Source organism: Oscarella lobularis, chromosome 9, assembly GCF_947507565.1.
Source record: "Oscarella lobularis chromosome 9, ooOscLobu1.1, whole genome shotgun sequence".
Lineage (NCBI taxonomy): Eukaryota > Metazoa > Porifera > Homoscleromorpha > Homosclerophorida > Oscarellidae > Oscarella > Oscarella lobularis.
In genome coordinates, this window is record NC_089183.1 from 2,035,139 (window position 1) to 2,061,673 (window position 26,535).

The 26,535-nt window shown below is 45.1% G+C and overlaps 6 protein-coding genes and 1 long non-coding RNA gene across 9 annotated transcripts; 3 read left to right on the top strand and 4 right to left on the bottom strand.

The window, feature by feature from the left end:
- Positions 1-254: 254 nt before the first annotated feature.
- On the bottom strand, positions 255-1,363 carry LOC136190811 (uncharacterized). Its single transcript, XM_065979081.1, has 4 exons — positions 1,206-1,363; positions 792-1,157; positions 437-739; positions 255-382 (listed from the first exon to the last, which is right to left on the bottom strand). The coding sequence occupies exons 1-4, from the start codon at positions 1,309-1,311 to the stop codon at positions 372-374; spliced, it is 786 nt and encodes a 261-aa protein (XP_065835153.1). The 5' UTR covers positions 1,312-1,363; the 3' UTR covers positions 255-371.
- Positions 1,364-2,395: 1,032 nt separating this feature from the next.
- LOC136190810 (leucine-rich repeat protein lrrA-like) lies at positions 2,396-4,741 on the bottom strand. The gene is made up of 2 exons (XM_065979080.1): positions 4,635-4,741; positions 2,396-4,571 (listed from the first exon to the last, which is right to left on the bottom strand). The coding sequence occupies exons 1-2, from the start codon at positions 4,649-4,651 to the stop codon at positions 2,528-2,530; spliced, it is 2,061 nt and encodes a 686-aa protein (XP_065835152.1). The 5' UTR covers positions 4,652-4,741; the 3' UTR covers positions 2,396-2,527.
- A 972-nt stretch (positions 4,742-5,713) lies between these two features.
- Positions 5,714-10,622, bottom strand: LOC136191068 (uncharacterized). Its single transcript, XM_065979368.1, has 21 exons — positions 10,368-10,622; positions 10,080-10,311; positions 9,957-10,024; positions 9,836-9,895; positions 9,694-9,780; positions 9,573-9,644; positions 9,436-9,507; positions 9,301-9,381; positions 9,184-9,252; positions 9,060-9,131; positions 8,938-9,009; positions 8,804-8,875; positions 8,678-8,749; positions 8,557-8,625; positions 8,424-8,495; positions 8,300-8,371; positions 8,164-8,241; positions 8,059-8,115; positions 7,791-8,005; positions 5,987-7,732; positions 5,714-5,937 (listed from the first exon to the last, which is right to left on the bottom strand). The coding sequence occupies exons 5-21, from the start codon at positions 9,738-9,740 to the stop codon at positions 5,795-5,797; spliced, it is 3,081 nt and encodes a 1,026-aa protein (XP_065835440.1). The 5' UTR covers positions 9,741-9,780; positions 9,836-9,895; positions 9,957-10,024; positions 10,080-10,311; positions 10,368-10,622; the 3' UTR covers positions 5,714-5,794.
- Positions 10,623-10,702: 80 nt separating this feature from the next.
- On the top strand, positions 10,703-11,970 carry LOC136191069 (uncharacterized). Of its 2 annotated transcripts, XM_065979370.1 has the most exons (6): positions 10,703-10,803; positions 10,855-11,139; positions 11,202-11,303; positions 11,366-11,518; positions 11,575-11,639; positions 11,694-11,970. In XM_065979370.1, the coding sequence occupies exons 2-6, from the start codon at positions 11,025-11,027 to the stop codon at positions 11,859-11,861; spliced, it is 603 nt and encodes a 200-aa protein (XP_065835442.1). In that variant the 5' UTR covers positions 10,703-10,803; positions 10,855-11,024; the 3' UTR covers positions 11,862-11,970. The 2 variants fall into 2 exon arrangements, with proteins under 2 accessions (XP_065835442.1, XP_065835441.1); XM_065979369.1 differs by having other exon boundaries at positions 10,704-11,139.
- Positions 11,971-16,463: 4,493 nt separating this feature from the next.
- Positions 16,464-18,285, top strand: LOC136190961 (kelch-like protein 20). Its single transcript, XM_065979255.1, has one exon. It carries the CDS (start codon positions 16,474-16,476, stop codon positions 18,211-18,213), a length of 1,740 nt encoding a protein of 579 aa, XP_065835327.1. The 5' UTR covers positions 16,464-16,473; the 3' UTR covers positions 18,214-18,285.
- A 56-nt stretch (positions 18,286-18,341) lies between these two features.
- Positions 18,342-24,652, top strand: LOC136190963 (uncharacterized). Of its 2 annotated transcripts, XM_065979258.1 has the most exons (11): positions 18,342-18,354; positions 21,853-21,922; positions 21,980-22,073; positions 22,450-22,465; positions 22,519-23,056; positions 23,113-23,154; positions 23,201-23,254; positions 23,307-23,360; positions 23,410-23,472; positions 23,520-23,674; positions 23,727-24,652. In XM_065979258.1, the coding sequence occupies exons 5-11, from the start codon at positions 22,938-22,940 to the stop codon at positions 24,566-24,568; spliced, it is 1,329 nt and encodes a 442-aa protein (XP_065835330.1). In that variant the 5' UTR covers positions 18,342-18,354; positions 21,853-21,922; positions 21,980-22,073; positions 22,450-22,465; positions 22,519-22,937; the 3' UTR covers positions 24,569-24,652. The 2 variants fall into 2 exon arrangements, with proteins under 2 accessions (XP_065835330.1, XP_065835329.1); XM_065979257.1 differs by lacking the exon at positions 22,450-22,465.
- A 530-nt stretch (positions 24,653-25,182) lies between these two features.
- Positions 25,183-26,312, bottom strand: LOC136190965 (uncharacterized). Its single transcript, XR_010670691.1, has 2 exons — positions 25,776-26,312; positions 25,183-25,708 (listed from the first exon to the last, which is right to left on the bottom strand). It is a non-coding gene; the product is annotated as an uncharacterized lncRNA (long non-coding RNA).
- Positions 26,313-26,535: the final 223 nt, after the last annotated feature.

Sequence of the window (26,535 nt, forward strand, 5' to 3'; positions counted from 1 at the left end):
GGAGGGACAGGCGAATTATATTACGGCGTCCTCGTTTTTTTTTGAAGCAAACCGCGAGTTTCCATCAACTAGAGTTACAGCTTGCATAACAATATAGAGTAACGATAAAAGAGAGTACAGCAAAAGGATAAAATGCCAAGTAGTCAGGAAACCAATCCTCCCTCTGGTTCTAAATGAAAAAACCTAACTAAAAAGTTAAACAAAAAATAAGGACATCGTGAAACGACGATACTAATAGAAAAAAAAGAGTATACGTGCAACTCTAATTAAGAATATCATATTTAGGGACGACGAATCAGACAGTTTTACTGTGGTTGCCATACTATAGAATGCTGTGTGCGCAATTGATGACTCGAATACCACGCAAAGAGTCAGTGTGAGCCTAAAAGGAGTGGCTAAGATGCTTAGCAAACGCGCAACACAACAAGAAACTTACCAGAAAAAATGTCGGGTACTATGTTTGAGTAGCCTACGTCAGGATCGTTCACGGCATTGATAAAATGCCTGCGGGTTGCTCTATTGCCGAACTTGTCTGTCCACGCCTCTAGCATCTCTAAAGCACGCTCGCTATCGTTGTGTTGCTCTCCAAACGCATGAATTTCATGACGTCTAAAAGGCTCCGGTTTCAAAAGCCTCGCAATACTACGCCAATCTGCTTGAATGCGTTTAGCCGCTCTAAATCTTTCGATTGACGTCATCTCCGTATCAAGAAACTGGTCACTAAATGAAGAAGTGACATCTAAAGAATGCCGATAAGCATGATCCTTCGTCGATTACCTAATTAAACTTACAAACGCGAGAAGACTCTGATGTTTCAGGGGTTTGGAGTAGAGTGTCCTCCCCCAAGTCACGAAAACAACTGCTAATTACTTTGCCTAAATCACAGTCTTGCAAGGCATCAGTAAGAACAGCAACAACAGCGTTTTTTCCAGACTGCTCCAGCCACTTATTTAGTATTTGAAGCACTTGCTCGGCGTTAACTTTGTCTCCTACCAGGCTAGAACACCTGACGTCAAGGATAACGAAAAGTTCCGTAATTTTTGTTGAGCAGCACCGACTCACTTCCCTTGCAACCGATATTGCATCTTGTGGCGTGACCGTGTTTCCACACGCATCCGGAAATATTTCATCTATTCGTCGCTCAAATGATTCCAGAACTAAAGAGAAGACTAAAATAATATTTTAACCCAATGATCTGTTTATACCTCGTCTAATGCTGTTGCTGCATTCCTGAAGTTTTCTTGGCTTGGCGGATAAAAGGGTTCTGAGGAGCCAATCTTGTGATGATATTTGGACCCTTTGCTTCTTCATTGCGGTGTCGCCGTCAGAGTAGTCAAAGAAAATGCTATATAAACTTCCCGGAAATATTTTCAACAGCATTTGCAGCTGAACAATGCATCTCCAGAACACGTGAAACAGTCGATCTAATGCATTGCGTGATTTCAGTGTGCGGCATTTGCAAAGGATAGCTGCGTTAGTCGCAAGTTCTTCGCACGTAAATTTAGCTTTGATCGGACAATACGATAGCGTAAATCCATTATTCCAATGGCGAATTAGTTGGCTGATCTGGTGACATCGCGCAGAAAATAGTTGAAAAATTCCCAGAGGAAGAGTGAAAACAAAAGAGTACGAAAGTGACACTTCAATGCTACCTTTTGGACAATCTGCCGGAAAGTTTTCTTCTACCTCCCGAGGGTAACCTTGACTAAGTAACCAAGGCACTAAAAGAGATGCGTCGGCTTTCTCCAAATGATTAACAATGTCATACGCTTCATTATCACCGTGTTCATTAGGCAATCCATGTTTACCCTTTACGTAGGCAAAATCGAACGATAACAACATTTTAACAAAAATATTGACGCTTTCAGTGTCAAGCTTTTGACCACGTAACAGAGCTTTTAGCAATGGAATTGACAGAGTTGCATTACTAGACAGCTCCTCTTTATCTTCGATGAATCGTTCAGGACTAATTTCCGTTGTTCCACTTTCATGCACCAATACGTCGTAATCGTGACGAAAAATTAGCTTCAGCGCATCGACAATTCTTTTGCTCGACCCGAAAACAACATCACTCAAGCGAGATTGATCAAAATACAATATAGTGCCAACTTGATGGTAGTACCTTAGAACGATCAGAAATTCCTCTTTGGACAAATCAAACTGACCACCTAATCTGTTTAAAAAATCCACTTTCAACGCAGATAGGCCATTATGAGAGAGTCTGCATTCTCTTTCAATTCTTTCCTCAAAATTGTACCAAGTTTCGGGAACAATGTCTCCAGCACTTGGAAATAGCTTCTCGTTGTCAGTCAGTTTATCAATGAAATCTCTCAACTTTGCAGTAGTTTCCACGTCTTTCGCTGAAGTAAAAACAACACTATTGTCAACGCGTACATTCTGTTTCTTGATGAACGCAGCTTTCTCTCCATACCACAAAATGTTCTCTTTAATAATTGCTTCTCGATTTTCTGTGAAATTCTTTATTTGGCGAGTGAAGTCTTCTTGATACGGTCTAGGATTCCAAGCGTTACACAAACGATCCCATTTTCGTAAAAACGCAAACGATATAGCAATTCTCATTCCGCTCGTACACAACCTGTAGATACTTTCCTATATGCTCATGAAAGCTTGCCTCCGTCAGTTCATAACGCTGAACATCGACTACAATGACGACCAAGCCATTTTCGCTGACAAACAATTGATTAGTTAAAAGATAACACCTTTGCCCGCCGCAATCAATAATTTTGGCACGCTTGTCAGCCAACGTCAACTCATATTCCTCCACACCTATAGTTCTGTCTTCGAGACACGTGCAAAATGATGCGTTGCGCAGCATAGTTTGGAATAAGCTTGTTTTTCCTGAGCAACTCTCACCTAAAACAACTATCTTTACTCGTCTTGATGAGGTGAGTATTTTGGAGGAAAAATAAGCTCGTATTGAAGCTAATCCGTACTCCCAAACTCCCTTCGGTGGAAACGTTATAGGATTCCCTAAGCATTTCAAGTACATTAATTTTCCAATTGACGAAGGCAAACGTGTCAGTAAGCAACCAGTCACATCCAGACTTTCCAGCAATCCCAAACTCGATGGTAATTTTTCTAGACCGCAGTACTGCAGATGTAGTTCTTTTAGATTCTCTAGCTTTTGCAACATATCGTCAGGAAGACTTTTCAATTCCTTGTTATTACCCAAATCAAGCTTCTTCAGGGCAGTTAGGTTACTCAAACTAATTGAAAGTTGTTGTAGGCCACACCGCCACAAGACGAGTTCTTCGAGCTTCTGTAGTTTCGTCCCTATATCTTCAGGAAGACTTTTCAATTCACTGTTGTCACTCAAATCAAGCTTCTTCAGGGCAGTTAGGTTACTCAAACTACTTGGAATTTGCTTTAGACCGCACTCCGACAAGATGAGTTCTTCGAGGTTCTGTAGTTTCGTCCCTATATCTTCAGGAAGACTTTTCAATTCACTGTTGTGACTCAAATCAAGCTTTTTTAGACCAGTTAGGCTACTCAAACTAATTGGAAGTTGTTTTAGATCACAATCCCGCAAGTAGAGTTGTTCGAGGTTCTGTAGGTTTATCCCTATATCTTCGGGAAGACTTTTTAATTTACGGTTTCTACTCAAATCAAGCTTCTTCAGGGCAATTAGGTTACTCAAACTAATTGGAAGTTGTTGTAGACCACACCACCCTAAATTCAGTTCTTCCAGGTTCTGTAGTTTCGTCCCTATATCTTCAGGAAGCCTTTTCAATTCACTGTTGTGACTCAAATCAAGCTTTTTTAGACCAGTTAGGTTACTCAAACTACTTGGAAGTTGTTGTAGACCACACCGCCGCAAGTCGAGTTCTTCGAGTTTCTGTAGTTTCGTCCCCATATCTTCAGGAAGACTTTTCAATTCACTGTTTCGACTCAAATCAAGCTTTTTCAGGGCAGTTATGTTACTTATACTATTTGGAAGTTGTTTTAGACCACACTCCCACAAGATGAGTTCTTCCAGGTTCTGTAGTTTTGTCCCCATATCTTCAGGAAGACTTTTCATTTCACTGTTCGAATTCAACTCTAGTCTCTTTAGGTCTTTTAGTTCACTGATTTGTGAGGGAAAGTGTTTCATACCGCACGAATGCAAAGTGAGTGATTCTAAGTTCGACCACTTCTCTTGAGGCTTACTCTCGAATCCGCTGTTTCGTATTGGAGCGAACAGTGCTGCATAGTTGTTGAGTATATTTCTTCTGATGGTTAGAGAGCGTAGTTCTGTTTGCGACTCTACTGCACCTATAATGTCATCTTCGTGAACAAGGATTACACATAGTTCCTTGAGACGTGAAGGCAGAAGTGGTAGAGAGTAGTAATACCGACTGTCCTTCTCCATTCGGCCTATTTGAACTCTTGTAATGCCGCGCATACTCGCTAGTGAAAGATTTCGTGCAGCGGCACAATCAATGCTTAGGGCCGATACTTCAGTCAGGCTTGAAACGTCAAACGGAAGGCTATCACTTTCCAAAATAGCCTCATTATCACCTTCTATACAGAGGACTGCATCTTCATCGTTAGACCGGTCTGAACAATACCAGCTAGGAAACAATCAGGGCCACGCTATGCCTTCGAACTGCGTACGTACAGTAGTACTTACTTACCGATCATCGTCTTTCATGTGGCCGACAGTTTGTATTCGGTAAACGAAATTTTTATATGTTGCGTCCTCTCCACGCCTAAGAGCGCTAAGAAGCTGATCCGAGGTACTCATCGCTGTTGTAATTTGCATGAGAGAAGCAGACCCGTATATCTCGTGGTTGGAAATGTATCGTGACCATCATGTTTGAGCTAGCGTTTGGATATGCGATACCCCGCTTCTTTGCTACAAATTAGTTTCCTATAGACTCTGCTAGAACGATGACCGTCGAGGATCACGGCCGTTGCACTGCTGAATAAGATAATTGAGTTGCCATAACAGCGGCGCGGTTTTGTTTTACGGCTGCTCGCTAGGAGCGCCGGAAAAAGCAAAGTATGTCACAATAAAGGCATTTCAAGAACAACATGCACAAACTTGACACCAGAGCCGCTGGTAATATCCAATTGTTTTGCAACTGTGTTCTACAATGGGAATGCGAAGCGAAAGAGCTGTAGCACACTTACTTTATACAAGATATGCAAAAAATACGGAGAGGACAGCTACGCAACCAACTGAAACGCCCGACGAGCGATATAACGGTACCGAGACCACGAGAAATGCTTTTACTTTCCGATCGAGCGGCGAGCTAGAGAGGCTATGTAGTAGAAAGAAACATATTGTCGACGTCTCCTCGAAATGACGATCGCGCTTTCGTGCATGAGAGGGGCTCCTCGATCCTCAGATAAAAGACTAAGCGAATCTATCAGCGTTGTTCTTTGCTAGGGACCCGTGCATATCCGAAGCCGTGTAAAACGCGTCATGTAATGTCATCACTATTTTGATGTCAGCCAGATGAGCCTCTCAGCCTTAATTGTGATCTAAGCTAGGCCGTGCTCCTAGTTCCAACTTTCTTTTTGAAGGCCGCCTGTAGTATTTGATTGCTTTTTATCCCGCGCCTGCGGTGTTGTGCTTGAATGATGTATGGCACGACCTCCCGCCCCACGCCGAGGATGCTACCTTGTGCCGGGTGGCGAGAGAGTGATGTGTTAAGTACCGTCGCCTAGAGTCAGCCGCATGAAGATGATGCTCTCCTGTAAAATAAACAATTCCAACGAAGCCTTGTTCTAATTATTACAGGACCTAGAACAAGATATGACAATTGAAAAAAATAGCACGGATCCTAAACTACGATGAATTGAGAAGTCCCGAACGTTCCCCGTCACTATCATGGGCCCCCGCCTTCTTGAACGAACAAAGGCGCCGATTTTTCCAACGTTCAGACTTGACGAACTTTTTCCCCAGTGTAACAATAACAGTCAAAACCCGCCCTGAAAGCATAGTCAAGAATCCTAAATAATTATAATTAACATAATTCACCTGCAACGAAGAAAAGAAAGACGCTATTGGCAGCAACAACGATAGCACTAAAGGCCTTCTGATCAACGAGACTATTGTAACCAGGATCTTGTTCGTCAGTGAACGAGAGCAGAACGAGGGTCCCCATCATTAGATTAATCGAAATAACGCCGAGAGCGATTTGCTGCAGCCAATGTCCAAAACTACGCTTGATGGGTTTCAACTGGGCGTGCAGAACGAGGAATAGAGTAGCGAGTAACATGGCCAGTGCAATTCCCGAATGACTTTGACGTCCGAAGAAACCCATGCCAACGGTGAGAAAGAATTTTCGTCCAATTTCCACCACTTCCCAATACCAATATTCGCTTTTGTAATTACTGTCGAGAAATCGAAGGCTCTTCACAAAATCGCTAACGAACGCGTACTTCTTCGAAATCGCGTCAGGAAGCGTCTTACGCCGTCGAACCTCTAACCCAACAAAAAGTAGGGCAGGCAGTATAATAACATACGCTAGCAGTGCCCAGCAAAGGATCCACAAGGCAGTGGACATTGAATAATTGCACACGACACTATAGTCCTCCTTTAGTAGCCACCTGCAGTCTTCGCTATTTTCCGTTCCATTGGAAGTCGAATTCGCTTCTCTCAGACACACTTTCATGCACGTCCAGTCTTTATAGGGAAACGTCGCCATTATAGAAGCAGCCGTCGACGGATAACTAATAAATAATATCCACCAGCTGTTTCTCATACACGACGTTCTCGACTTGGAGATCTTCGTCTCGACAGCGTCTCGATCTCGACTACACGAAATAAGGTACCGGCGTCGCGCCTTGTAGTAGGCCCAGATCGACAGGAGCAAAGCGAGTTGACACGCGAATTTAAATATTGGAATCATCAGAGCGTTGAATCGAAGGTTCTTGTTCAGACACGTCGGCGTTGCCACGGCGATTATATTCAGTTCCAATAGCTTCATAAAATGTCCAATCGATAGGAGAGCGCGTGGCCAGGGCACGTAGGAGAGAACGTCGAACACGGCGGACATAACCTGAACAAAACCGACGATAATTTTCAAAGCGGAGCTGATTTGATCCATCAGATCGTCGCGACTATTTCTCAGTCGATCGATGGCGTAGAGAACGGCGGCTAGGACGCCGAGTAGAACGACTAGAAAGACGATTTGTAGAGCCGTTCGCCATTTTTCAGGACACTTTTTGCATCGCTGGAACCACGTGTAATAATTGTCGCTGCATTGACCGCACAGCGTTCCCTCGTACCCTTCGGCGCACATAGCAGTGCGACGTATTCGTCTAGTCACCGTCGACGTGCAACTTTCGTTAATAGGGCACGGATTAATCTTCGGCAAAAGAAGCGTGAACTTGGTCAACGCTTTACTATAGGTATCGTCTCTAGTTGTAAGACTTTTCACGAATTCGGCGTAGAGATTTTCATCGCTACTGCTCGCGTTCTCGCTTTCATCCCAACCGTGCCAGCTCCACCAAAAGCCGGGCAAGACGCTTAGGTAATCGTCGTCGCATTGCATGCCTAAGCTGGCGTCGCAGCTTTGGCACGGCCCAAAGCGGTCAGTGCGAGAGAAATTCGCTAGGCAGCTGCACGCGCGATATCCGGCGTGGATTGTCGTGTTTGTGCCTGCGGGGCATACGTTGCAGTCAGCGGCTGTTTTTCCGGGGGCAGATGATGGGCTGACGAACGTCCCGTTGACACATTTTTGACACGTGTATGCGCCCGCTCTGTCTTGGTAATACCCCCCTTGATTAATTTAAACAAGGATTATCAGCAGATCGATGTTTTATGAATATTGTATTACCGGCTGGGCAATTGATGCATTTTGAAAAATTAGGACAAAATTGAGTCTGATATTCTCGAGATATTGTGCCTACGTCGCACTGGGTGCATCTGTACTCAAAACTGTTCTCACCGTCGCTGGATACGTGAGAGCAGACGTATCCTCTCGGCATGAGATAATATGCTCCCGCTGCATCTAATGAGAAATTTGCAATGCTGGTTTTTCCAACGCAGTGCCTGTAAACGGCCAAATGCACGAGCCACGTTTAATTTCTAAGCAACTTGCTTACAAACGAGCTCCGGGCTGAGACGTAGGAATCACTTTTAAGTTTGTGCAGTTTAAAAATCTTCAAAAATTTAAATTATTTTACGGCTTCATTGTCACTTTTGCTTACATTGTAACGAAAGTAGTCTCATTTGAAAGAAACAGAGCATCTTGAGTCACGTTGGACGTTGGATTTTCTTGCAAGTATCTTTGAAAAAAATTTCGCGTTTTCAATGTCAACTAAATATAGATTAGATGGCATTCACATTGTTTTGATTTTCTTTAACGAGGCAAAAGATTTGCTTTCAATCCTTGAAATGTTGTTGTGTATGAGATTACTAAAAGAAACCGTTACGCGTCGCTCCTGACATTTGCACGTGCATGACGTACAGTGTCTCTAGTTGAGAAAGGCTACTAAAGTTTGAAGCTTGAATTATTCTCAGACTATTGAACATACAGAAACTAAGCAAAGAAGACCTCAATTAATTAAAAGCACGATTCTAGCTTTTTTGACTCTTAATACAAGTAATGAAGTTTTGTCTGCTTAGAGAACGTTTCCGGAAGACTTGTCAATTTGTTTCCGGAAAGATCTCTGATTTCAGAAAAGAATCAGAGCATTAATCGACGTTGAATTTATACCGTACAGCTCTTGAACGAACATAACTCGATCGAACAGAGACGGCTCAACAGTTGTCAGGCGATTGTTGGGAAAACTCCTTTGCATCGTCACGTCTCAAGCAATAGATATTTAAACTTTTGTACAGTCTTACGCTACGCTGACGGTGGTCCCGTTAGCAAAAAGCAGCCCATCGATCATTTCAAGATGGTTGCCTGACAGATCTCTATATAGAAAACAGTATGTCCATGCATTTCACAGCCAAGATTTAGTGCTAGTATTTCTTACATTCCCATAAAATGTGTAGAATGGTTGAACGTTCCTGGACCTAGCTTTGTAATTTTATTTAGACTAAGATTACTATAGAAACAACTTGAAAAATCAGTAGGATACAATTAAGAACAGCTGACATATTTTGCAGCAGCGGCAGAGACGCAAATGCGTCTGGAGCAACTTTCGATATCTTGTTGCTTCGGGCTAAGCTGAGAGAACTATCCTTTTTAATATTTCATCGTAAAATAATTGATTCCGTACAATTGGCCCAAGCAGTCAAGTTTGAGCACATTTCTGGGCAATTCAGTAAGGTGGTTCGTATCCAATCGCCTAAAAACTCAAATTTAAATGATTTGAAGGCTACTTTTAATTTTGTACAAAGCCAGTAAGTTTGAGCACGATCCGACACTAACAAATGAAGCAGCCGACAAAACAGTCAGATGGTTCTCCATCATATTACTGCGAAATTTGTATGTCAATGGTTCAAGTCAGTTACGCATAATCCCTATATACATTTCGGTGACGGAGGATAGATTCTGAAACGCCCCTGCCTCTATAGCATAAATTTTGTTGACTTTGAGGTATCTGCAATTAATTAAAAGAATTTATGTCGAAATATACAGCACATGCATGTAAGTATTTGCGCACACATTTTATCAAGAACGGGCAGATCTTTTAAGAATCCTGATGGCAGCGTTGTCAGATTGCAGTTCGTGATATATCTTGTTATAAACAAGATGTCACGATGCTATAAAGATTAAATGTACTTACAGCCTGGTCAATTGAAACGAATGATGCGGAATTGCTGTATTGAACATGTCGCTTACGTCAGACAGCAAAGGATTAAAACTTAGGTCTCTAAATTGAAACATATTTGCTAAATTGCACCTGCGAGTGAATTAAATGCCCTTACAGGGTCTGCAGAGTCGGTGGAATTGAAAAGGCTTTTCTTAATTTGTTTCTGGTTCCGAGTCTGCCACATAAAATTCCATACACTAACTCGGTATCTCCGAACAAATTCTTGCATCATATACATGTATAGCTTTTGAAACGAAGAAAATAATCTGCATCGACAGACGTAATTTCGTTGTTGCTGAAATCACTGTATGGACACAAACTCGTGTAAGAAACATTGTACTCTTATATAGAAAGCGTACAAGGAAAACATGTTCGCAGGAAACGCCCAATTGGGAGGCAACGAGCCTCCCAGTTTGGGAAGCCGAGCCGTACAATTGACGTCAAAGTAACCGTCATTGACTGGGGTGCATTTGCAGTTTTTGAACACATCAAAACTCAACGTCTCATTGTAATGGATACAGTTGGTCGAAATAGCCAATAGCAAGCAGACGAAGCTCAGTACTGACGCAATTCGACTCATAACACCGCTAGCTGAAAAAACAGTCGAATGAGCAAGTGACGCAAGAGCACGAATACTAAGTACGTACGTGAGCAAAGGGAAGTTCCCAAAGGGAGCTCCCACATGCAGAGATGATTTGTACTTTCAGTTCTGTTTGACTTTGAACAAGTGAAATCACACTATGTGCTTCAAGGGTTTGCAAAGTCAATCATTACATGCAAGTCATTCTTGACTGATATATGTTTATAGCTCTAGGCGCTACGATTAAGCGTACCGTTGAGAGATCGAAATTAGTGTGGGGGAGAGGCTACAAAGGTGAAGAATCGCGTGACGGGGAATTTCCCTGCAAAACTTTCAGTATCTGTTGACACTCTCTATACTCGAAAGTCATTATACCGAGACTATGTTTCGTGCCGCCTTCGTACGTGGGCAAAGGGAAGTTCCCAAAGGGAGTTCCCACATGCACAGATGATTTCAGTTCTGTTTTGCTTTGAACGAGCGAAATCACACTATGTGCTTCAAGGGTTTGGTCAATCATTACCGGCATAAGTCTTTCCTGACTGATATCTTTATAGCTCTAGGCGCTACGATTAAGCGTATAGGTACCGTTGAGAAGTCGAAATTAGAGTGGGGGAGAGGCTACAAAGGTGAAGAATCGCGTGACGGGGAAAGGTCGCGGGAGTTTCCCTGCGAAACTTTCAGTATCTGCTGACACGCTCTATACTCGAAAGTCTTTGTCGAGACCATGTTTCGTGCTGCCTTTTCCTGCGTTCTCCTCTTTGCCCTTTCGCACGACACTTGGGGAGAGTTTGCTGGTTACAATTTACCTTGCTTCGAAGACTTATGTATGAAGCCTTGCGGTACGTAACACAACAGCGGACTATATACGGTTTCGACTTAAGTCTAACTAAAAAAATTTTAGCCGATCTGGGGAAAGAACTCCAGTACTTAAACGTTAGTGTCAGTAACTGGCCAATTCAGCCGGGCTCTCAAATCGTTTCGCTAAACGTTACTCTACAGCCAAGTGAGACTGAATCCTTGCTAGGCTGCATGAAGTCACCAGCTTCTAAACTAGTCTCTATATAGCAACAAATCTAACCGACCTAAGTACCTCTATAGACGCCTTGGGCGTCATGGCGTCTTCTAATGAGACTATTCATTGCGCTGTGACCGATTACCTGTGCGGAACCGACGATAAGACCCGTTGGGAAAACAATATTTGCCCTATTCCAGCGTTTAGTGAGCTAGTTCTTCTGTTAAAAAAAGAAAAGAAATGTTAGTTAAACTAAGTTTAGAACCTACAACTTATCATGTATGGAAATCCAGCAATGAAGACGTAGAAAAAGCGCTTAGCACTGTTGTAAGATTAACTAATTCGAAATACTGTTTGTATTTCATCGCTGACTGAGTATAGGTAAGCGGAAACGCTACTGTCAAAATCATGAGCTTTGACAAGAAAATTCTCGCTTGTGTGAGACTCACCTTGACCAAAAACACCAAAAGAGATTTCTCTCCGTCAAATGCTTATGCGGCGAAGAAGACGAAGAGACTTTTTCTTTCTTCGGGACAGTGTGGGCAATGATTGCATCACTCTCTTTGGTGTGTTCAGGCAAGTTCCGTCAAATTTATTTTGTCTACTCTATATGTTTATTCTCGTAAATTGTGACGTCATCTATCGTGCTCCTACCGTTTTATAAGGCTATTTGTATCCGACGATATTGGAGCCGACCACCGCAGTTGTACGGGTGGAGCCCGTATAACGAAGGAGGGAGGCTCTCTCAAACGTGATCTTAGGGCCGGAAGTGTCTGTATGTATGTATGTATGTACGTCTGTTCGGTACAGTATTGTGACGTCACATAGGAAAAACCCTTACTTTGTAAAGCGCATGCGTGAAATGGGGCCCAAAACGGTGACCCGAAAAAGGCGATTTACGGTGCGAATAAAGCGTTTTTTCTTTCAGAAACGAAAAAAATGCTTAGAAACCCTTATTTCCAATTGATCTGTGCTATTTTCCGTGTTATAAATGCGCTGAGAAACCGAAACGACAGTTTTGATTGTCACGCTCTGACGTCACAATCAAAAGTATCCAGTCACATGTACAGTATATGGGTGGGTATGTACGCGTGTACGGGTAACAGGAAATATGACCCGTACACATGCATAGGTCCTCCTAAAATACAGAGCACATTATCAAATACAGTACAGTGCGTGCCAGCAGCTCGTGCCAGCATAAATGGCCAAACGGGACTTTTAGTAGCGCGCGAGGAATTCAGAGCGTAGTTTACATTTGGCGTAGTTTTGACGTTTGATCGTTACATCAAGGATTTCCAATGAAGTCTAGCATTTCTATTTACGTCTATTTTGTAAGAAAACGGTTTTGATTTCACCGCAGACAACGTTTCTATACGTTTTGCTAAGAACACAGAAAAGTTCGTTTTTTTCCAGTTTCAAACAACATATGACGGGTTTCATAAACTCGTCTGTCACTTTATACCATTTTCTAAAACTTCATTATCTTTGATTTTCAATACAGTAATTCGGTGGAAAGAAACGGATGTCACGTGACGTAAATAGAAATGCATTTTTTTCCGTTAGGGATCAAGTTAGAAAGAAACTCACTCTATAAATGGCTTCTCACGTGCATTGTTTAGAAATTTATTATCGGCGAATTTGAAAATGTTCTTTCCTTTACAAAATTTGCCATTTCAGAAACTTTTTTATTAGCGCGCGCTAAACTTGCAAAAAATTTAAATCTTTGGGAGTACGTCCCACAAAAATCAAACTGACATCCCTGTTTAAAATAGGCATTAGAGTGATTTTCGTTGACACACAGTGACACTGTATGTCTTGCAGCGAGTGATCTACAGTGATCTTAGCGCGCGTTTTGTGGCCTTTTATGCTGGCACGCACTGTACTGTACGTCAGAAAAGCGCCTAATTAGGAAAACACAGCAATCATGCAAGTACTGTATTTACAGTATGTAGGTAGGACTGAGCTGTACTAGTAGTAGCTAACGGCTGTAATGACAACGTGAATATGTGACAGCATGAAAACTATGACGTCACACTATGTTATGCACTCGCGTACGGTAAGCGGTGGGAGGCTCTGCATGATGGCAACACGGTGAACACCGGGCCATCATTCTCTAGTTATTCTTTGTATTGCATCGCTGCGCTGTTTTTCGCAAACACGGCAATGGATCTTTACACGTGGGGTTCTCAAATTAGCGTTTTTGCCTACAAAAACACAACTGCTTATGGAGCCGACCACCGCAGTTGTACGGGTGGAGCCCGTATAACGAAGGAGGGAGGCTCTCTCAAACGTGATCACAGGGCCGGAAGTGTCTGTATGTCTGTATGTCTGTTCGTCACGCTCGGTATTGTGACGTAAATGAAAAGCCCGTTTTTTCGTACAGCGCATGCGCGACATAGGGCCCAAAACGGTGCCCCAAAAAAGGCGATTTATGGCGCGAATAAAGCGTTTTTTCTTTCATAAACGGAAAAGATGCTTAGAAACCCTTATTTCCAATTGATCTGTGCTATTTTCCGTGTTATAAATGCCCTGAGAAACCGAAACGACAGTTTTGATTGTCACGCTCTGACGTCACAATCAAAAGTATCCACTAATGTGCAGTATGTGTGTGGGAGTGTGTGTGGGAGTGTGTGGGTATGTACGCGTGTACGGGTAACAGGAAATATAACCCATACACATGCATAGGTCCTCCTCAAATACAGAAAACAGAGCACATTATCAAATATACACTGTACGTCAGAAAAGCGCCTAATTAGGAAAACATTGCAATCATGCAAGAATTTACAGTATGTAGGTAGGAGTGAGCTGTAGTAAGGACCACGTGAATATGTGACAACATAAAAATTATGACGTCACACTGTGATATGCACTCGCGTACGGTAAGCGGTGGGAGGCTCTGCATGATGGCAACACGGTGAACACCGGGCCATCATTCTCTAGTCGTTATACTGTACTCTTATGCTATCCCAAAACTGGAATCTCTCTTGAGATGATGAAGTAAGCATGGTAGACACGTTATAGTGGAGCCGACCACCACAGTTGTACGGGTGGAGCCCGTATAACGACGGAGGGAGGCTCTTTCAAACGTGATCTTAGGGCCGGAAGTGTCTGTATGTATGTCTGTCTGTCTGTTCGTCACGCTCGGCATTGTGACGTAAATTAAAAACCCGTTTTTTTGTACAGCGCATGCGTGACATAGGGCCCAAAACGGTGACCCGAAAAAGGCGATTTACGGCGCGAATAAAGCGTTTTTTCTTTCATAAACGGAAAAAATGCTTAGAAACCCCTGTTTCTAATTGATCTGTGCTATTTTCCGTGTTATAAATGCTCTGAGAAACCGAAACGACAGTTTTGATTGTCATGCTCTGACGTCACAATCAAAAGTATGTACAGTATGTGGGATGTACGCGTGTACGGGTAACAGGAAATATGACCCTAACACTCCCGTACACATGCATAGGTCCTCCTCAAATACAGAGCACATTATCAAATACAGTACTTTACGTCAGAAAGCGCCTAATTAGGAAAACATTGCATTTATGGAAGTATTTACAGTATGTAGGTACAGTAGGACTGAGCTAACGGCTGTAATGACCTCGTGAATATGTGACAACATAAAAAATATGACGTCACACCGTGTAATGCAATCGCGTACGGTAAGCGGTGGGAGGCTCTGCATGATGGCAACACGGTGAACACCGGGCCATCATTCTCTAGTATAGTAGGCTGAATGATCTTAGTTAATTTTAGTAGCAATCCTAAAGTAGTGTTATCGGTTTCTAAATACAACATTTATTTGTCACGGTGAAGTAAACCGATCATCCGGGATCTCCTTTGGCTGCAACCGATTTCTCTGTGCTGGAGCATCTCCGTCTCGCTAAGCCATCCTTCGTCTTGCAGCAACATAGATTAGCGTTTTCTTTCTACAAGGCACGTAGGTATAGGCGTTGGCGTACCTCAATCTGACCCGTTATATCGCAGCCCAGAATAGTCTTCCGTTCGACGGAAATGCGTCCAGCAGAGCGTTCAAACAGCTCATTCGACGTACAGAGCCAGAGCAAAGAGCCCAAGGCACGTGCACATATCGCGCGGACACGTGCAGCGCGACTCGAATGCATAGAGCGAATTTATTCCACACGCCAATTATTCGCCAAACGGCAAGCAAAGCGAAGCTCAAACACACGAAAACAACACCAAGAGCGCGCGACACATCTAATAATAATATCCAGAGAAAGCGTCTCGGAGCTCTGCGTGGGCGTGGCTCCTTTTTGCCTTTTTTTGTCGCAGCGTGCCCAATCAGCCACAAGTGCCTACGGGAGCTCCGTGACAAACGTTGCTATTGCAGCACGAACCGCAAGAATAGACAGGCCAGCAGACGCACGTAGTCCCCGTGGACCAGCATCCTTCGCTGATGCTCGTGCACCGATTTTCATTGTCGCCCTCGTCCGTGCAGGCGAGACCTTCGCAGCAGCTTTCCGCGCTCGGCTCTGTCGCATTTTTCGGAGGCGGAACGCATTGGTCGCCTTCGCTGCGGCACTCGTACTGGTATTAATTCGCTTGGCGCCAATTGGGTGGCATTGCTCAGGTACTCCATTGCCTTACCTTAATTGAATTCCAGTAAGAGACAGACTATGACGACGTTTGAATGAAACGGCGACGCAATCGGAGGACGCACTTTTCTCAATTGTTCAAAGTATAAGTGGATCTCTGAAGTCCGAATGCCATAAAAGTAGAGCATCATGCATGATTTAGAAGGGAGACCTACGTAAGTGATATAGGAATGTCGTTTCCCATGGAGATGGCCGGACCTACTTGCTTTCGCGGCACGTAGTTCGTCGTTCTAATTTTGAATACGTTTGCGGTTGGCTTGGCGACCCGTCCCCCCAGAGTCTCTAGAGAGCGTACAAGGGCAGCAACCCTCACTTACTTCTATGCGAGGCTGTACACGCTGCTAATGACGTCATTGTATTGATTATCCGCCCACAGCGGAGTTTGTGTCATGGTTCTTAATTTTGAAACCTTGCTAACCATGGCTGTGGTTGATCGACCAAAAATAGCAAGTACTGAACCGGTTTCGTCTGACATAATTATCCGGCGACACAAACCGGAGCGATTATACGGGTGACTACTCGCTCGAACCCGGAACGTCGCTTCGACGAAAATGGAAGAAACGATCTCATTCGAAGCGAAAAGCTACTCATCCTTTGCACGAGAGCAATACGACTCCTTTCGACTGTCAAATTACCTATGCGACGTCCTCATCGTCGGCAAAGAAGGCGAACGACATCCAGCGCACCGAATAATGCTCGCTTCCGCGAGCCCCTACTTTCGTTCGATGTTCGAAGGAAAGTTTCTAGAGAGTCAAAAGTCCGAAATCACCATTAGCAACATCGACGACGCCGTTCTGAAGCATCTAATCGAGTACGCTTACAAGGGAAAAATCGAATGTCCTGCGACTCTCCACGACGTCCAATGCCTTTACGAAGGGGCTCACTATTTACAGTTCGATCGTCTTCTGCAGATGTGCAGCGACTGGATCAAACTTCACGTCAATTCGTCGAATTGTCTAAGTTACGCCATATTTGCTCATCAATACGACGACTCGACTTTGCGTCGACTTTGCGATCGAATTTCCGCTGTGAACATAATGAAATTAGTCGACACCGACGACTTTCGTCTTCTCTCCGTCGACCACGTGGCCCGGCTTTTGAGTCACGACGAACTCGGCGTGCGAGTCGAAAACGACGTCCTTGGCATTCTTCACCAGTGGATCAAACACGACGAAACGTCACGTCGACATCACGTCGAAAATCTCGCAACAAAAGTCATTCGTCTACCGCTAATCGATTATTCAAACGAGACGTCGTCCATTGGCATTCTTTCGAATCTCGACTATGAAGACTCGTCGTCGTCGTCGTCGTCGTCGTCATGCCAACGTCGAGTGGGATGCGAAGGCGTTCTTCTCGTCGCCGGCGGAAGCCGGATATATAACGAAAACATGGATGAATACGAATTCGATAACAGAGCTCGAACGTACGACGCTTACGACGACACGTGGATGTCATTTCCGTCGCTACAAGTGCGACGATGCGAACCGCGAATCGCGACGTCGTTCGGCGTGGCGTACGCTCTCGGCGGTCGCACGATCAACTTCGAAGGCGACGACTTCTTCGAAGACGACGACGATTTCGAGTCGACTCGTCTGGCCGTCGTCGAACGATACGATCCCGAACGACGGCGTTGGATCGACGACGTGGCGTCCATGTCGACGCCGAGAAGTCGAGACGAAATAGTTTGTGGCGCTAATCGCATCTATGGTATGAGTCTCAGTGACGTGGACGAAGCGACGTGCGAAGTGTTCGATCCGACGACGGGAACGTGGACGTCCGTTGCGTCTCCCGGCGAACGTCTTCGCACCGGCTATATTCTGTCTTCGCTCACCGATAAGATTTTCGCGATTGGGCGCGAGAGGTCCAGTGGGAAATTCGGGCATATGACGTACGATCCGTCGGAGAATCGTTGGCTCGATTTTCGTCCCGAGAATGACGTCGAGTCAATTGTTACGTCTTCGATCTGCTACGCCTCGATCGGCGACCGCCTCTACATTTTTCCCACTGGACGTCTAGGGTTTTTTTTCGACGGTCACAGTGAGCGTTTCTCCGTTGGCGACAACCTGTTTCATATGTTGTCGCTACGACGCGGTTATGGACTTGCAGGCGATCCTGATCGCGAAAGACTGTTTTTTCTGGGTAGGAACTGGAAGGACGACGAGCCGGTGTTGGCTCTGTATGACGGACGAGCGGAAAAGTGGGACGTGAGAGCTTGGCCTTCTTCGAATTTTCGCGACACCTTTGAGTGCGCTGTTGTAGACAGGAGCCTGGTATTGAACGTTGGCGTTTAATGTAGACATGGGGCATGCGAATTATTGCGTTATTGTTTTTCAAGGTTACCGTAGTACAGGCGGGCAACCGATCGCAGGCAGAACGAATCTCCTTCCATCGTTCGCCCCTCAAGAGCCTAATATCATTCTTTTTTCTTCAAGGTACCAGCGACTTTTTCACGCGCGTGTACGTCTGCCAACATGCAAGCTGGGCAAGTAACAAGGCCAACTCGACAGCTAAGTTACAGTACAGTAACGCCCCCAGTAAGTTTTTTAGAAACCGAGAGACGGCGCCAAGTAGGAGCTGATTCGGCTATATAGTAAAAAGAAGCCTCGGTAAAATAAATAGAATGCAGGAAGCGAATTTATTTGACGTGCCGATTATTCGCCGAACGGCTGCTCAAACATCAAGAACACTCACACACAAACAATACATCATTTAATGGCAAAACGCACATGAAAATTGTCCATCGGAGCTCTCCTTTGCCTTAGACTGTCTCCAATCAGGTACAAGTGGAAATCGGAGACCCGGTGCATTCGTGACGGCAGCATGAACTGCAACTGTCGTACGGCCAACACACGCAAGTAGTACCGAGCGGCCAGCACTTTTCTTGGACTTTCGTACACCGACCTTTGGAGTTGCTCACGTTTGCGCAGACATGGCCTTCGCAGCAGTTCTGTGGGCTTATCTCTGTTCCATTGTTCGGAAGGCATAGTTCTCCTTCACTGCGGCACTCGTAAAAGAACGAGCTGATTTGAATGCGAGTGAAGTTGTATGAAGAGAAGAGAGAGAAAAACGCTTAGAATAACTTCAATCTTCATCTCTTGATCTCGGCGCGCGAAACTGTCTGTTGCACGTAAAGAGCCAAGAATATATAACGGCACACTCGACCCACCCACGATAAAAAAATCAGAATAATAACGTCACTTCCAAAAGCCACAGTGCACCGATATGGTATCTCAAGGTGTAGCGTTACGCAAAAGTTATTAACCACAGGTGACGAAAGTAGCTGCATCATGCAGTAAGTCTATATTACTAACCATAGATGACGAAAGCATGTCGTCTATATTACTAACCACAGGCGACAAATTGCTGCGTGGCGTCTAGCTATATAGCTTCCTCGAGTTGTCGGTACGTAAGAGCTATAAGTCTATTCACTCTCGCTTTGAACTCTGCCCTGGCTGCCCTACACTGTACTTTATATAATATAGTAGGATGTTCTATAGTACCTCGGAGCTCCTCGGAGCATAAAACACACTTTCATAATGTCAATCCAAGCATACGCACAGGATGATGACATGCGATTTGTAAAGTAATACAATTATATAAAAAAGTTATTTACAATGCATAATATTACTAACCACATGTCATCTATATTACTAACCACCACAGGTGACAATAGCTGGGGGGCTGCATGTCGTCTTTATAGTTTCCTCGAGTTGTCGGTACGTAAGAGCTAGGATTCGATCAAATACGTACGTACGCGCTATGAGACATCTCCGCGATTGGAATTTGTAACATATTTTTGCTCTGATTGGGAAATCGATCTACGCGTAAGTACGGCGTTTTCTTCTTGGCCTACACTGTTCTGCATACGGGCAACCGATCGCAAGCAGTCGCGACGTACAAGGCGAACGAATCTCCTTCTATCTTGGCCATCCTTCACCCCTATAGGCTCAAGAGTCGCGGCACCATTACAAGCACAAAATCATTCCTTCTGCAGCTCAGGGCTCGAACCCGGAACGTCGAAAATGGAAGAAACGATCTCATTCGAAGCGGAAGGCTACTCATCCTTTGCACGAGAGCAATGCGACTCCTTTCGACTGTCAAACTACCTATGCGACGTCATCATCGTCGGCAAAGAAGGCGAACGACATCCAGCGCACCGAATAATGCTCGCCGCCGCGAGCCCCTACTTTCGTGCGATGTTCGACGGAAACTTTCTAGAGAGTCAAAAGCCCGAAATCACCATTAGCAACATCGACGACGCCGTTCTGAAGCATCTAATCGAGTACGCTTACAGGGGAAAAATCGAATGTCGTGCGACTCTCCACGACGTCCAATGCCTTTACGAAGGGGCTCACTATCTACAGTTCGATCGTCTTCTGCGGATGTGCAGCGACTGGATCAAACTTCACGTCAATTCGTCGAATTGTCTAAGTTACGCCATATTTGCTCATCAATACGACGACTCGACTTTACGTCGACTTTGCGATCGAATTTCTGCTGTGAACATAATGAAATTAGTCGACACCGACGACTTCCGTCTTCTCTCCGTCGACCACGTGACCCGGCTTTTGAGTCACGACGAACTCGGCGTGCGAGTCGAAAACGACGTCGTTGGCATTCTTCACCAGTGGATCAAACACGACGAAACGTCTCGTCGACATCACGCGGAAAATCTCGCAACAAAAGTCATTCGTCTACCGCTAATCGCTTATTCAAACGAGACGTCGTCCCTCGACATTCTTTCGAATATCAACTCGTCGTCGTTGTTGTCGTCGTCATGCCAACGTCGAGTGGGATGCGAAGGCGTTCTTCTCATCGCCGGCGAAAGCCGGAAATATAACGAAGACACGGATAAATACGAATTCGATAGCAGAGCTCAAACGTACGACGCTTACAGCGACACGTGGACGTCATTTCCGTCCCTAGAAGTGCGACGATGCGAACCGCGAATCGCGACGTCGTTCGGCGTGGCGTACGCTCTCGGCGGTCGCGCCATCGACTTCGAAGTCAAAGACGAGTTCAAGTCGACTCGTCTCGCCGTCGTCGAACGATACGATCCCGAACGACGGCGTTGGATCGACGACGTGGCGTCCATGTCGACGCCGAGGAGTCGAGACGAAATCGTTTGTTGCGCTAATCGCATCTATGGCATGAGTCTCGGTGAAGCGACGTGCGAAGTGTTCGATCCGACGACGGGAACGTGGACGCCCGTCGCGTCTCCCGGCGGCGGCGAACGTCGTCTTAGAAACGGCTATATTTTGTCTTCGCTTGCCGGTAAGATTTTCGCGATTGGGCGCGAGAGGTCCAGTGGGAAATTCGGTCATATGGCGTATGATCCGTCGGAGAATCGTTGGCTCGATTTTCGTCCCGATGATTACATGAGGTCAATTCACTTGCCCTGCTACGCCTCGATCGGTGACCGCCTCTACATTTTTCCCGCTGGAAGTCTGGACTCTCGGGAGGTTGTCTTCGACGGTCGCAGTGAGATTTTCTTTGTTTACGACAACTTGTTGCTGCAGCGCTGTTATGGACTTGCTGGAGATCCTGATCGCAAAAGGCTGTTTTTTCTGGGTAGGAAATCGAACCACAAGCCGGAGTTGGCTCTGTATGTCGGACGAGCGGAAAAGTGGGACGTGAGAGCTTGGCCTTCTTCAAATTTTCCCGACATGTTTGAGTGCGCTGTTGTAGACAGGAGCCTGGTATTGAACGTTGGCGTTTAATGTAGACATGGGGCATGTGAATTATTGCGTTATTGTTTTTCAAGGTTACCGTAGTACGTGCGGGCAACCGATCACAAAGCAGAACGAATCTCCTTCCATCGTTCGCCCCTCAAGAGCCTAATATCGTTCTTTTTTCATCAAGGTACCAAGCCACTTTTTCACGCGTAGTTGTTTTCGATTTATGCCTATTGGCTCATTGATCTTTTCTAGGTGTCACGTGCTTCGAAGCCCCGTCTTTGTTTTCGGCCACGTTTGCACCGAAAGCGTCTCCAAATCGAAGGTACGGCGCACTTTTCTGAGTTTAGATGCACCGAGTAACCTTATCGATGCGTTTTAGCTGTCGCGAAGTCCCGTGAAGCGCTATTTTTTCGTCGAAACGTCAACAACGGAGTCTCACATCGCGTCGAAAACAGCAGCTTCTGGTCAAATCTGTAAGTCCTGCTGGATAAACTGCGATTCGCGATCAAAAACGAGTTGAAAAGAGTTGCACGGCTCTCCGCCCCGCCCCCGAAACGTCAATCGCCGTTTTCCCCTTATTTTGCTAGTTAGAAGAAATCTAACAGCGCGAAGTGCCTCTGAAAATGCTAAACTATCATTCGAGACCACTAGAAAGTCGATTCGCGATGGGGTCAGTTTAGAGCAAGCGTGAACTATAGCACACGGTTTTTTAGCCATTTGGCTCACCTCTCCGTTTTCTAATCTTTTGCTATAAAACTACGGGAATGAGTAGTCGGTTTGATCTCGCCGCATCAAATCGACTTCAAACGCTAAATTTTGTCTAATTTTTTTACATCGCGTTACCGGAAGTAAACCGTAAGCAAAGGTAATTGTTCCAAAGAATAAATAATACTACCATCTTTTCTTTTCTTTTTGGAGGTTTTCTCAAGAAGTTGACGAAGAGGTTGACTGCACTGCGGTCCCAACGTCCTCGGCATGACGGAGACATTGTAACTTCCTCGTAGTTGCATTGTCTTATAAACTGCCTGTATGCCTCCTTTTTGGTATGAGGCTATAACGTCTAAAAGGCCAACCGTCTCCTGGGCACGAGCCAAAACTGCCCAAATGGCGTATATCTTCGAATAGAGGCTGCTATTTGTATTGGCAGTCTCTGCAGGAGAGTGACGCCTACAGAAAACGTGCCTGCTTTAATTAAAAGCAGGCACACATTACTGTGGGGACTGCAGTCTCAGTCTCACGCGTGCCTTGCCTGCTCTTTCTATAGAGCGGGCGAGGCACACCTGGGGAGGGGAGGGGAGCAAGAGACAATAGAATGAAGAAATATTTTTATTAATTTAATGGAAAGAATTGAGCGAGAGTTACAGCACCTTCGACGACAATGCGCTCAATTGGAGGAAGAAGTGGAGAGTTGTGCTGAAGAGAAGCGTCGTTGCGAAGAGCAGGCAGCTCAAATGAGGTTGAGAAGAGAAGGCGAAGGCGCAGAAATTTCATTCTACCTAACGTTCTTTTTAGGGGACAACTTGAGGTCCGTACAAACGAAATCTCCACAATACGGTTTCTGAATATGCTTTAATAATACGTCATTGATTCTTTATCTTAGCGCCAGTTCTGCTGCAGAGAAACGTCGTTTGGAAGAACAAGTAGCTCAAATGAGGTTGAAGGAAAGGTGAGAGGGTCGAATTCTTATTCTGTGTTGTTTTTTGCAGAGAAGAGTTGGATCGAAATCAACGCCGTTTTGCAGAAGAAAATGCGTCTATCAGGTTTTTATTGATAGTTATTCTACATCTCAAAATGTAATGTTTTTTTCAGGAGACAACTTGAGCAACGTACGCGAGAATTGGTATCAGCAACTGAAGCCCTAACTCAACTAAGGTACAATGCATTGTTCACGTCTTCTTATTTTGAATCTTTTAATTCAGAGAGGAAAAGACGGTTGCAGTGAGACGCTGTGAAACTCTTCAGGCATCTCGCGAGGAAATGAAAAATAGCCTAGACCAATTTCTCGACGTTCTCACCGTAAATCCGTATGAACTTGACGTGACCGAACAGAATCTCGGATCGGGAGCATTTGCCGGTAAAAATCAATAAAGGCATTTATTATTTGATATATAATCAATAACGGTTAGGCGTTTGCATTGGCCTATGGCGTGGCATGCGAGTAGCTGTGAAGAAATTCCACGAGATCATCACAAATCCTCGCAACCTGGAGCTATTCCGACGCGAAGTCCTCGTGTGCAGTCGACTCCACCACCCCAACATCATGACCATTTGCGGAGCAGTGATGGAAGAAGGTACCCCCTTCCAAATTGTCATGGAATTACTTGAGGGGTCGGTGAGCGAAGTCATGAACGCCGCTCACGCCGCTTCCGGCGCATCTGTGGGCTCCTCCTATCTCACATTCTTCGAACAGCTCTCCATTGCAATGGACGTGACGTCAGCAATAGCCTATCTTCATCAAACGCGTCCTAAGGCGTACGTCCACGGCGACATACGTCCATCAAACGTTCTCGTGACGCGAGAGATGAAAGCGAAAGTGGGCGACTTGGGAGCGGCTCACATCATCGAGAGTTCGCTCTCCGTCGGTCCGATGAGTCCCGACTATCTTGCTCCGGAGCGGATGCCACGTGCCGACGGAACGGCTTTTCCTAGCTCGTTGCCTAGCGACGTGTACAGTCTGGGCGTGGCATTGATTGAAATATTCACCGCGGCAAGTCCAATTCCCGAGGAGAAACACACGCAATTGTTGTCTCTGGAAGCTCGTCCCAGCCTATTTCTGCTATGCTCTGAAATGATTGATCGAGACCCAGCCAATCGTCCGTCATCACAGAACTGTTTTGAAAGGCTTAACGCTGAAAGTGAAAGCGTTTTAGGTCTTCCAGGCTATTTTCCTGTTAAGCGATTTGTGAAAGGTCTCTTCAAAAGAGGCAATCACAGAGTCGTACTATTTACGGGTCTTAACACGGTTTGATAACTTTCGTATTATTTATTATTTTATTTGTATTTTCTTAGGCATTTTGTCGTGCGCTGACATGTGACGTCATTTTCGTGAGAACCTTTGCGTCATCGTATGCACGCATGCGTAGAACACGAAGACGTCGACGGACTTGTCAATCCGAAAACGCCGTCGGAGCCAGCTCCTTTGCCGCAGCATCTTCGATCAAGATAGCTGATCTCATCCGCTTTATATCCCGGAGAAGCTCAGCGAGTCAAGGTCGCGCGGAACGCCAGACGGTTAGTTTTCCACGAAAGGCGCCTCTCTCAGTCGCGTGGGCCCTCCACATAAAGATTTACGGAAGAGAAGTCATACAGTACGATAGCACCCTTTTTCCTTCTTGGGGCCCCCTTTCTCTTTGCATTGCGACCGTGCGATCAGATCGAGCCCAACGATATCCGGCAATCAAAGAAATGTCGAAACAGTCCTCCAATAATGGAATTTCGTGATGAGGCCCCTTTTCGTGCTGTAAGCAGATCCATCGTATATATACTCCATGGTCTCCTCCAGCAGAGAAGGCTTTGAAAGTAGCCGTTCTGTGAGAGTACTGTACATCAATCGGATTCGACGTTGTGCACGTGCTCTCCCAATTAATACGAGAAACATTATTGATTCTATAGACTATACGCACTCGCACACGTCAATCAGTCAGAACTTATTCGTTTTCAACGAAAATTCCATGTTGCCGAATTCGTAACCTTCGATTTCGGTCGCGACACACTGGAAGCCGAAGGCCCGTGCTTGGCTTTAGCCTGTCGGCGAAAGCGTGAGCATACGGATACGGATCTCCGGATGACGCATTGTCGCAAAGCCGACCGTTTCCGTCGGTTCTGATTTCGAAGTGCATTGTACCCTTGGAAGAGACGGTATGACCAACGAGGGTCACCGGCAAAATCACCTGCTCTCGCTGGACATTTGGTGGCATTCGCCTCGTAAATCCACCCGACATGGGCGATTGCGTTCTGGTCGGCGTAAATGAAGCCGACGCAGAGAGAGCTGTCGCATAGCTAGAGAAACCATTATTTCGTTTTCCGAAGTAAGAGTTTTCATAAAGTAGAGCTAACTAGCCGTGCAGATCAGACTGTCGTTCACTCGATTGGCAGCTACTAGATCAATCTGTTGAACAAATTAATTAATTAAGGTACGTAATGGCCAAAATCTCTTCACCAAAACATGTTCTTACCTCGAAGAGTTTTTCACTGAGTTCTCCGCCAGCCGCGTACTGCAACGCCGTCTCTGTCACTGTCGTTGGCTCGACGTAGAACTTCGCATTGTCAAGCAGCCACTTTTTGGAGACATGAAAATATATAAACGAGCTCTCCCTAAAAAAATTCGAATAAAAATATATCTTTCAGACGCATATAGCTGAAATTCGTTTTCTCTTTCCTTGTTACTGGGAGCTCCTTTTGTTCCTGGCTCACCCTTGCCACCCTGTAGAAATCAGAATTATAATTGAATTAGGTAATAGGAAAACACATAATATAGGGCGTTCCCAATGAGATTCATCTGTTCCAAGTACGGTACCGTAACTGGTCATGTTCAGAGCTTCACTGCGGAGAAACGGCGCGACGTACAGCATCGCGGTTTGCGCCATTTAATTAACGGAAGTATTTTTAGAAAAATACGAAAGGAAATACGGTGCAGCAGAAGTCATGATGCAGCCGTTCCAAGTTAGATGGTGTTCCAACAACGATTCACTAACCTACCAAAAGCGGATTCCAGTCTAATAATGAAATGAATCGGAGAGGGAGACTTTGTGATGACGATTCACTCCCTCTCCTCCAAACGATCCTTTCACCATTCTTTTCACAGCCAATGAACCGTTTTCAACGATTTCCTCCATTTCCTTTCTCAAAACGTCTAGACATTCGGCACTCCTAGGCCGATATCCAATTTCAATTTCACCCGAAATCATCCTTGAACAAATTTTGTGCAAGTGACGT

Coding starts and splice junctions, on each gene's coding strand:
- LOC136190811 (XM_065979081.1), bottom strand. CDS start 1,311: ATGAAGAAGCAAAGGGTCCAAATATCATCACAAGATTGGCTCCTCAGA. Junction 1,158..1,205: donor CAGCAACAGCATTAGACGAG/GTATAAACAGAT, acceptor TCTTCTCTTTAG/TTCTGGAATCATTTGAGCGA. Junction 740..791: donor ATCAGAGTCTTCTCGCGTTT/GTAAGTTTAATT, acceptor GGCATTCTTTAG/ATGTCACTTCTTCATTTAGT.
- LOC136191068 (XM_065979368.1), bottom strand. CDS start 9,740: ATGTTCAATACAGCAATTCCGCATCATTCGTTTCAATTGACCAGGCT. Junction 8,626..8,677: donor GTTATGTTCGTTCAAGAGCT/GTACGGTATAAA, acceptor TTCTGAAATCAG/AGATCTTTCCGGAAACAAAT. Junction 8,372..8,423: donor CTTTCTCAACTAGAGACACT/GTACGTCATGCA, acceptor GGTTTCTTTTAG/TAATCTCATACACAACAACA.
- LOC136191069 (XM_065979370.1), top strand. CDS start 11,025: ATGTTTCGTGCTGCCTTTTCCTGCGTTCTCCTCTTTGCCCTTTCGCAC. Junction 11,304..11,365: donor AAACGTTACTCTACAGCCAA/GTGAGACTGAAT, acceptor GTCTCTATATAG/CAACAAATCTAACCGACCTA. Junction 11,519..11,574: donor TTGCCCTATTCCAGCGTTTA/GTGAGCTAGTTC, acceptor AACTAAGTTTAG/AACCTACAACTTATCATGTA.
- LOC136190961 (XM_065979255.1), top strand. CDS start 16,474: ATGGAAGAAACGATCTCATTCGAAGCGAAAAGCTACTCATCCTTTGCA.
- LOC136190963 (XM_065979258.1), top strand. CDS start 22,938: ATGGAAAGAATTGAGCGAGAGTTACAGCACCTTCGACGACAATGCGCT. Junction 23,255..23,306: donor GAACAAGTAGCTCAAATGAG/GTTGAAGGAAAG, acceptor TGTTTTTTGCAG/AGAAGAGTTGGATCGAAATC. Junction 23,361..23,409: donor GAAGAAAATGCGTCTATCAG/GTTTTTATTGAT, acceptor TGTTTTTTTCAG/GAGACAACTTGAGCAACGTA.